The sequence below is a fragment of the Centruroides vittatus genome, unplaced genomic scaffold, assembly GCF_030686945.1.
Source record: "Centruroides vittatus isolate TY-2023 unplaced genomic scaffold, ASM3068694v2 contig_2073, whole genome shotgun sequence".
NCBI lineage: Eukaryota > Metazoa > Arthropoda > Arachnida > Scorpiones > Buthidae > Centruroides > Centruroides vittatus.
In genome coordinates, this window is record NW_027121287.1 from 1 (window position 1) to 10,898 (window position 10,898).

At 32.0% G+C, this 10,898-nt stretch overlaps 1 protein-coding gene across 1 annotated transcript; it reads right to left on the reverse strand.

The window, feature by feature from the left end:
* Nucleotides 1-9,794: 9,794 nt before the first annotated feature.
* LOC136970644 (uncharacterized) lies at nucleotides 9,795-10,382 on the reverse strand. Its single transcript, XM_067265105.1, has one exon. The coding sequence runs from the start codon at nucleotides 10,380-10,382 to the stop codon at nucleotides 9,795-9,797; it is 588 nt and encodes a 195-aa protein (XP_067121206.1).
* Between the last annotated feature and the right edge of the window lie 516 nt (nucleotides 10,383-10,898).

Sequence of the window (10,898 nt, forward strand, 5' to 3'; positions counted from 1 at the left end):
ATGATTTTAACGCGAATTTCAGTGAGGTTCGGACCTATCCAGAGCCTCACAGCAATGTTTTATTGAATTTTTTATTCCATTCATTCACTTCTTGTTTCAAGCCATATATATTTTTTAATAATTTGCAAACAATGTCAAGTGATATTTTTACATATCCTTCAGGTTGTTTCATGTACAGTACATGTGTACCTCGTGTAATAAGTCTCCGTTTAAGTAGACCGTTTCGATGTCATAATGCTTAACTTTTATGTTCTTAATTCTGGCTATAGTTTGTAGAGTGTTTGTAGGGTGGCAGTTTTGATCACGGGGGCATATACGTCATTGTAGTCAAAGCCGTACTTTTGCGTGTAGCCTTGAGCAACTAAATGAGCCTTAAAACGATTAACTTTATTGTTTTCGTCTCTCTTAATTTTTGTATACCCATCTACTTCCTACTGCAGTTTTACCTTGAGATAAAAATAACGAACTTACTGGAATTGTTATAGTAAAATGAAAACAACACCTTTTTACAAAATTCCAGCAACAAATTTAATTGTAAAAACGTTTTCAACTGATTTGATCAGCCTTCTTCAGTTAAACGAATAAAAAATAAAAGAATGAACTAATAATTCAAATTTACAAAATCATGAGAATGGAAAGAATTTTCACGATTGCGCAGACATTTGAATTTAATAATTCAAATGTCTGCGCAATCGTGAAAATTCTTTCCATTCTCATGATTTTGTAAATTTGAATTATTAGTTCATTCTTTTATTTTTTATTCGTTTAACTGAAGAAGGCTGATCAAATCAGTTGAAAACGTTTTTACAATTAAATTTGTTGCTGGAATTTTGTAAAAAGGTGTTGTTTTCATTTTACCTAAAGATAATTTTGTAAGTTTCCATTTGCCGTTATGCTTCGTGTCTGCTATTTCCTTATCTATGGCTTTGCTCCATTCTTCGGAATGTTTGCCTGCGATTACTTCGCTATATTCTCTCGGTTCTATTGCATTCTCTGTCACTGATAAATTTATTGTTTCAATTAACCTTATGGGAGGTTCCTTAGTAGTTCTTTTCAATCTCCTTAAATGAATGCCAGTTTCTTCCATCTCTTGTTCTCTTGTTTTTGTTTCATATTCTTCTTTTAAATTAGTATTATTAACTATTGTAACTTGTTTCAAATTTTCATTATTATCATGTATATCAATTTTGGAGTCTTTGTGCTTGACATTTTCCATAAAGTGAACATTTCTGCTTATTGTTATCTTATCAGTTTTTGTGTTAACTAATCAATAAGCTTTTGATACTGTCTCGTATCCTACAAAAATTAGTTTTGTGGCTTTAGGTTCTAGTTTCTTTCGATCTTTAGGTTTAATAACATAGGCCGAGCATCCGAAAATTCTTATATGCAAGAAGTTTGCTTCTTTCCATGCCATTTTTTGTATGGAGTAGTTTCACTTGCTTTAGTAATTAATCTATTCTGTAGGTAATTTGCATTATTCACTGCTTCTCCCCAGTATTTTTTTGGTAATCCAGCATCAATTAACATGCATCTTGTTATTTCTGTCAGATATCTATTCTTCCTTTCTGCTACTCCATTTTGTTGTGGGGAATAAGGTGCCCCATAGAATACCTTCATTTTTAAAGAATGTCTTTAAGTTGGTACTTGAAAATTCACCTCCTCTGTCCGATCTGATTCGTTGAGGAGTTCTTCCAAATTTTGTTTGTACATATTTAATGTATTCCTTTATTTTATCAGGTGCTTCACTTTTATGTTTAAGAAGATATATTTTGGTGTACCTACTGTAATCATCTACCATGGTTAAAATGTATTTGTTGCCTCTCAGTGTTGCTGTTTGCATTGGTCCGCATACGTCTGTGTGTATTAATTCAAGTAATTGATATGTTTTGGTTACCGATTTCTTTGGAAAACTCTTAGCAGTCATTTTGACCTCAATGCAATATTCGCAAGGATTAAATATGCGACATTTCTGAATATTTACTCCTGTTGTCAATTGCTTATTCTGAATCAAAATTATGGAGTTCATGTCACAATTCCCTAATCTTCTATGCCATAAGTGGATGCATTCCTTTGTATCATTAACTGCTGTAAGTGCTTTATGAGATTTATCAAGCTCATACAAACATGTTTGCTGTTGCTGTTGCTAGTGTTACTCCATTTTTCTGGATACAGCAAATGTTCCCTTCAAATTTTATGGCTCATTTAAAGGAAATTTGATCTTGTTAGTCTTCTGACTGAGATTAAATTTCCTTTAAGGTGTGGTACATATAGCACGTTTTTCATACATATTCGACGTCATTTGTTATTTTCATCCAAGCAGGTTATCATTACATTGCCTGTACCTTCAGTATATAGAGCTTGACTATTGGCTAGTATCACTCTTTCTCTATGTTTACTATTAATGGTTGTGAATAAATGCTTCTCACAACACATATGCAACGAAGCTCCCGAGGAGTCTGCGTACCATTGATAAATCTCGTTTTGTGTTCCTGCGTTAAATTTTAACATACATAGGGTTCCTTTTCCGGATGTCATTCATCACTTTCCGCATAAATTTTGTTGATCTGATTTGGATGCTTTTCTTTCTACATTGCATATTTCCTACATTCTTTCTTTACGTGTCCCTTTTTTGAAAAAATAACAACTTTTGAGCAAATTTCTTTTCTGAATTTCTGGGCATGTTTCCACTTTAAATGCTTTATCCACTTCATATTCTCCATTTGATGAGGTCTTTCTTCTTGAGTGTTCCTCAAGTAATTTATTATGTACTATCTCCTGAGTTAAATCTTTTTCTGGACGAGTCTCTAGTGCTGTTATTAAAGTGTTATAGATGTCTGGCAAGCTACTAAGTAATAATGTTATCTTTAATTTCTCAGCTAGAGTTTTTCCCAGTGCCGTAAGACAATCAACCAATTCCTCCGTGTTGACCAAGTGTATCTCCATGTCATCATTTCTTTCTACTTTTAAATTGCAAATTTTCTTCAATAGGTAAACTTTATTTGATAATGTAGACTTAACAAGGTGTTTCCTTATAGCTTTTCAAGTTCCTTTAGCTGTAGTTTCCTTTCTTACTAATGGCAGTTGATTGTCTTTCATCAGGAGGCCTATCGTCGCATGTGCCTTTCCATCCTTTGTTAACCAAGATGAGTCAGGATCAAGATTATTTCCTTATGTATTATGTCTCATAACTCATCTTTATCAACAGCAATTCCATCTTATATTTCCAAATGTGATAGTAGTAGTAGTTTAATTTAGTGATGGCAATGTAACTTTTATCCACCGTTGTGAAGTCTTTTGTGTTCTTGCCGAATGTTCTTCTTATGTAAATTTATATCCAGTTTATCTCTTGAATTTACCTTTTTCTCCTCATGCTTAATTAGTTGTTGCCATAACTGGGCCCTTAACCTGTTAGACTTGATGTTGCTTTTTGGAGATTAGTAAAAACTAGTTAGATTCACGTAACTGGTTATGTAACAAAGAATACACAAAGGTTACATTGTCTTGACTCACAGAAGGTCAGCACTGAGAAGGGGAGAGTGAAACAAGGTCACCGTCACCAACTGCTCCTCGAGGGGTTAACGGCACCACCAACCTTTTATTACGTAATGGGAAAATGTTTACAAAACATCACCGCGACACAATGCGTTGTACATAACGATGTCATATAGCATTTAACAATAATTTCAACCATTGATTCCAAGAATAAGTCTATGCAATCAGCCAACTTTGGGCTACATCAAGAACCACCATCATGCTTCTATATTTACAGTATATTCTCTGTCTTCCATTGTATATTTGTTTTGGGATGGTATGTGTTGGGGAGTACTAGGTACCATACATATGGTACAATAAATGAAAATTTCTTTCTTCTTTATTAATCAATACATAGGTAATGCAGTGGACAAAAATTACCTCCTCCAACAAACAATATAGCAACCACTTAAAACATAAAAATACAAATCATTATAAAATTTGTTCATATTTTTATGCATAATTATAATAAATGTCCGAAGTGGTGACCATCAGTTATTACACAGACTATGGATGATGAATCACATTTTATTGTACTTTTTTCAAAACGTTCTTGTCTTCTAATAGTATCAAGAGCTGAAATGACATGGATGGACAGTTCTTCCTTTGTTTTCACTGGTGTTTTATACACTTAATCAACATATCCTAGGATGAGAAAATCAGAAGATTGCACATCCAAATTTTCTGCAGGCTCTGCCAATTTTTGTTTTTGACCCTATATTGCTTCATTTAAAAAATGCTCATCTTGACCTCTACCACCCCTTAAAATTTTATTCATACTCCATATCATTAGTTAGGGATGAAGTTCTACATTTGTGAATTGATTTTTATTTCATTCCTTTTCAGCACTATAAAAGACATGACATATATTTGTAACATAGTTTTGTAACTATGCATAATTCTTGTACAAATTATATTATATATAAAATAAATATTAAAAAATATTTTGAGCATAATATTGAAAAAAACTGTTTCATTTATATACACAATATAGAGGAATAATTATTATATCATATATAATTATCATTATAAGTTATACAATTTTATATCCTAAAAATTAGGCATGTTACAGGAATTATCTTTATTGTCATCTAACATTAAAATGTTTTATAAAAGAATTATAATTCTTTCAATTTTTAATATGTAAATTGTTTTTAAATTATACATTTATTCTATAGGTTTCTTACAACCAGACATTGAAGGTGAAGTGTATTGTGCTAATAGATTAGAAGAAAGTGTAAATCTAGAAAGAAGAGCAGATAGAACAAGATGGATGAGATCTCAAATCCAAAAATCATCACAAAATAAAGAAATTAAAGAAGCAGATTGTCTTTTGAAAAACAAGGGCATATCTTCAGAAGGTGCAACTATACACGATTTTAGAAATAAACAAGGAAAAGATAATAATTGTTGTAATAATAGTGATTCCGAAGGTGGATTTCAAGACTTTGATGATGAACACACACCACCTTCATTTAGAAGAATGTGGAGGAAGCATAGAGAGAAACCTAACTCTCCACCTTTTGAATTACAGGTATTGGAAGGTAGTCCACGTAATAGTCAGATTAACATTCAAGAACAAGACGATGTAATCTCGGAAGGAGAACAAGAATCTTTTTATATTTATAACGAACACCAAAGAGGGGGTTCGGATAGCATCATTTTAACTCATAGCGGTAATTCTAGTCCATCCTGTCAGTTGCTTTTACCTTCGTCGTCAATTAGACTATCCGAAATGTCCGACTCTTGTTCCTCTCAAAGCAGTGGTGCTGACGAACATAGTGCCTTTGCTTCTAGTGGAAGTGTAAAGACAATTCATTACAATCCATACCGACCAAGCAGTTTACTTCAGTTTGAAGGTTTAGCTATAAGGGAAGAAGATGAAACGGAAATAATCGGCGAAGAAAAACTAAATTATTCCCCCAACAGAAAAGATACGACTCTTTTAGAGAGAATTGTTATAGGAAATTCTAGTAATCAAGATAATGGGAATGCTCCATCCGAAACAATTATTCCAAAACATAGTATTAAAAAAGATGGCCTGATTGCAGATCTTCCTTCCGAAGTAGATCTTCAGGTCATAGGAAATGGTTGTGAAGCAAAGAACGAAGAAAATTATCCTCCACAGTCAAAGAAGGGTTGGAGTATTACCACTGTATAATAATTTGCTCATTTTTATATTTTCCAAATTATGCTCAAAATTTAACAACATTTGTGTGCATTATATAAATGGAATATAGCTGCTGAATTGTTGTCACCATTGTAAATACATATCTTCCATATCAGTCATCATTTTTATATACCTAAATATAAAGAAAAATAGAATTATATATAGTAATGTATGTTGTGAATGGCTTGTATATAATGGCAATATACATGTATATTTATAATCTTAAAATTTGACACAGTTATGCTTAATGAATTCTTAATTTGATTATCAGTATTTTATTTTATATAAAATTTTTAAGTAATATGGAAAATATCTAAACAAATTTAAACAAGATTCGTTTGTTTTTAAAAAATTTATTAATTGCCAAGTACCGGTACATCAATTTTATACTTTTATATAAAATGAATAAAATGAGACTCATGATGTTAGTACTAATTTTTAAAAAAAGCATACTTTTTAAATTAATCTGATAGATAACTACGAATATACAGAATTAAGCTTTTTTCATAATCATTGAAAAATAGTTTAATAAGTGAAATCAAATAGACAATTGATGACAGTTTAATATACTTCCATTTATTTAATAGAAAATACTTTATTAACATACATTAAAGGCAGTAGCACAGCTAGGGATGTGCAGCATTTCTCGTCTTCAAAAAAGAAAGTTCTTTTCTGCAGAGATAGTGGAAAGATACAAAACACTGGATACAATTTTATTTTACCCTAAGAAAACACTTATTATTGGATATTTATGGCAATGGTAAGGCCCTTAAAAATAGCCTTATTGATTATCATAAGCACAACTAAGCACTTAAGTAGTTAATTAATAACAGTGGTAAAAGTATCCTAATTTTTTCACAGGGTTTTCCTTTGGCTGTTCATCTTTTTCACTTCTTGTCTAAGTATGTTTGATATGTATTATATTGTTTTTTTATGGAGGCAGCATTCTTGTAGACCACCCCGGACAGCACAAACCCTAGCTATGCCATTTTTGAAGATATTGTCAGTCAATTAAAATTATTCTAAGCTATTGACAGTTCCTTTAATTCAAGTTAAACAAAAGGAGTTTCTATTGAATAAACTTATGTATATTATAGTATCATAGTGTGCATGAACTCATTTACATAATTACATGTTTGTTTTTTCTATTTATTTTTTAATATTTTATTTTCAAAATTTAAAAATGAATAAAAATTTAAAAAGTAAAAAACAATATATAGATTAAAAATACTGTTTGTGTATTTTCTCCTACAACTATTAAAGATTAGTTTAAATGGCCATTTTATATCATTTAATATAGTATATATGATATTTATATGTAGGAATTGTTAATGATATGAAGCAGAGAATGGTTGGACAAGTTCTTTCTTTTGAGTATTCTTTAAAGAAATACAATTTGAGACGGCATTTCGTAATGCTTTTCTTTGCCTTACTTTTAATAATATCCGTCCAGTTAATAGTGCCAGCTATAATCTTTTATTTATGTAAATATAACTTCGTAATTTTCGTGTAGCTTTTTAAATACTTTAGAAAATTGTTTACATTAATTTGTTATGGGATCATTTTGCATGAACATTTTTTTTAATATGTTTAATAATTCGGGACAGAATAGTCTCCCCCCGTGTAGTTGTGGAATGGGATTGGCTGCGCTGGACTTTGTTGTTTGCGTGCAGCACCGAGGAGCCACCCGAATTCCTCGTTTAATCTAGCCCTTACCTCTCGGGCAAATCTCGATGCAATACTATGCAGTTTCCCGAGTCGGTCGTAGAGCGAGGATGCACGATGATGTTTTAATATTTTTAAACTTTTTTGTTAAAAATGGCTAATTGCCGTTTTTGTTTCTGCATGGTAAGGCACGTGTACGACGATGTTACACGTATTTCAAATCTAATACTTTATTTTTAAACTTATTATGTTCACTGGCGGGGCAAGACCTAAATTTGATGTGGGCAAGATACATTTCACGAAGCCCTCTGGTGGCGCAAGAAGATGGATTTTATAAAATAAAAAGCAGTTGAAACTGTCAAATTTTTATTCATAAAAATGCAAACTATATTCTTTGACTAACATTAAAGAAACAGAAATTTCCTGCTTTTAGCCTTACTGAACTCCTTAATAATTGTATCATAATTCAGCTTAGATGCTATATATACTTCAATAGATAAAACTGCCAAAGCTGAAAGTCTTTCCTGACCCATTGTATTTCTTAAATAATTTTTTATTAGTTTTAGTTTTGAAAAGCTCCTTTCAGCATAGGCAGTATTTACCGGTATTGTTAACAAAATTTGAACGACAATGTAAATATTTGGGTAAATTTCTTTCGAGTTATTTTCTGTTATGTATTGGAGCAGCTGTTTCACATCTTTAATGAAGTTGGGTAAATTTGGGATCATTGTTTGTAATCCTTCATATAATTCGTAAGGTTGGAAATCACTGCTCTCACCCACTCGCAGGACTGAGTGTAAATCTTGAATTTTTAATATTTGCTCTTTTGGAATATTTTTTAACTTGCTTAGATCATAGAGAAAACCAAAATTTTCAAAATGTTGATTTAAAGACATAAATCTCGAATTCATATTGCTTATTATAGAATCAATCGTGGTGTTAAAAAAATCTGTTTTGTACCGGCTTTTGGGAGACTGTATAGGTTGATCGCTGCCTTCGTAATCGACATTCCTTTTCTTTTAAAGTCTTTTGGCAGTTCATAACTGCTATTCTCAATAAATTGACGAGCGTCAGACGCATTTTTCAAATCCAGTTTGTCAATATTCTTTGATCCAGTCACAAAATGTATGCAAATGATCAAGAGTAATGCTTAAATGGACTTGTACAGATTGCCATAATTTGCTTATATTAACACATGATAATATCTCATACCGCATATATAATGATATGATAAATTCTAAACTGAGCATTTCATTTAAAACCAAATCACAATCACTGAGTATGTCTGATTGTTCCATTTGATTTTTTAAGCTTTCGATGCATTCACCAACATCACCAAATTGCAATAATATGGCCTTCACTGCCTCGATTCTGCTTTCCCACCTTGTGTCTGATAAAGGCTTTATAGTAAGCTTTAATTTGCCTTTGATTAATTCCCAGCATTTGTTGGAACTTGAAAATAGCAAATAAATTTTCTGGATAAAACCAAAAAATGTTTTTGCTGCCACAGAAGAATTAGCTGCATCTACCAACAGCAGATTCCAGCTATGAGAACTGCAAGGTGTAAAAAATGTCCTGGGATTAATATTTAATATTTGAGTTTTAAATCCACTATTCACGCCTACCATATTTGCACCGTTGTCATATCCTTGGCCACGACAGTTTTGAATATTTAAACCATTTTTTCTAGCTCTCCCAGTATTTCATTAGTTAAAATATTCTCCAGTCATCTCAGTGACAGCAAGAAATCTGATAAAGTTTTCTTCTAATGTGCCGGTTGATGTATTACAAAATCTTAAGATAACTGACATTTGTTCAATCCTACTACAGTCTCTAGTGCAGTCGAGCAAAAAAGAATAATATTTTGCTTCTTTTACCCTACAAATCACTTCGTCGGTAACTGTTTTTGACATCAATGTGATCAATTCATTTTGAATATCGTGGCTTAGATAATGGTGTGCAAGTTGTTTGTCACTAATGCATTTTGTGTGTTCCCGTAACATAGGATCAAATTTGGATATCAACTTAAATAAGACTATGAAGTTACCAAAATTCCTAGTGTTATCGTCTGTCTTGAGAGATTCTCTGTGACTTCTAAATGCCAGATTATGAGAGGCTAAGAAATTAATGATATCAATTAATCTCTCAAACAAATTGTGCCTGAGATTCACGAATTAGCCTTTCGATTTCTTGGTTTATTGTTTTCCCATGCTTTATTCCTTTTTCTAATGTTATCCATTGGAACGTAAAGGCCATATGTTCTTTGGTATTCTCATGTCTATGTAAAATACTACTGAAGTGTTTCCAGTCACAGCACCTTCCCTGTACCGAGTTTGTAAATTGCCAAATAGCCTGCATGGAAAACAGAACACTTTATTTTGAGAATTTGAATAAACCAACCAGTGACAATGTTGAGTTTCACCATTATTTAGTTTTCTTGAGAAATGAAAATTAGAAAGTTCCTATGATCATCATCTTTGGGATAATCTTCATCACTGTTATTTAACTGCTGTGTGGGGCCACTTTGAACTATATCATGACGCTGAGAATCCATTATGGGAAATGTCCATGATCCTGGATCTGAATTAACAAATGCACGTTTAACTACATCACTGGCGTCGCTGCTAACTGGCGTAGAACCTATCTCAATCTGTTCTTCGTGATCGTGAATTATATTGCTCAGTGTCAACACAGAAATTTCAGCATCAGATTCTGATTGGCTAGAGTTTGATCCTATCTCTATTTCCGACTGTTGTTCAGTATTGGTATTCAGTGCGTCTGGAGTACTTCCCAAATTCGACGGATTCTCTGACGTGGCTCTATGTTTTTTAGAAGTCGAAGCAATCGATTCAGATGATTCTGTACTACCAGATGCAGTTTGATTGAGAAACGTCATCATACCTGAACTTAAAACCTGGTTTGATACAGCTCTTTCAGCTTTTCTTTTTCTTTTTGCTGATCCAGATTCCCATTTCCTCCCGATATTTCTATCTTTCTTGGGGCTTAGGCCTGACATGTTAATATAAGAAGGTCATATATTGTATCTGTAACCTGTGAACAAAAACAATAACAACATTTGTACTTCTTTCTTTGCTTAAGTACCAACATAATTATTGTAAAACTTACTAAACATGTCCACAATGAATTTATAAGAAATGGACTCAAGTACTGTAATGTAATGAATGACAATCGGATTAATATAATATACTTCTTTCACTATATATGCGTAATAAAAAAAACTTGTAAAGGAAAAGTTGGATTCTAGCACAGCAAATCGAAGATATAGAACAAATAATATAATATAACATATAATTTTATACAGAAAACTATAAAAATGTGTGTAATTATTCCTTACCTTATTCTTAATAAATAAGTACAGGTACCGTTGTTTTTCTTCACATCACAAACAAGATTTCAAAAAGTTCTGAACATAAAACAGTTCTTTCCTTATTACTTAGTGTTGACCTACAACTACAAACTTCAAACAAAAACCATATGATGGTAGGTCAATGGTTTTTATTAATTTTAGTTC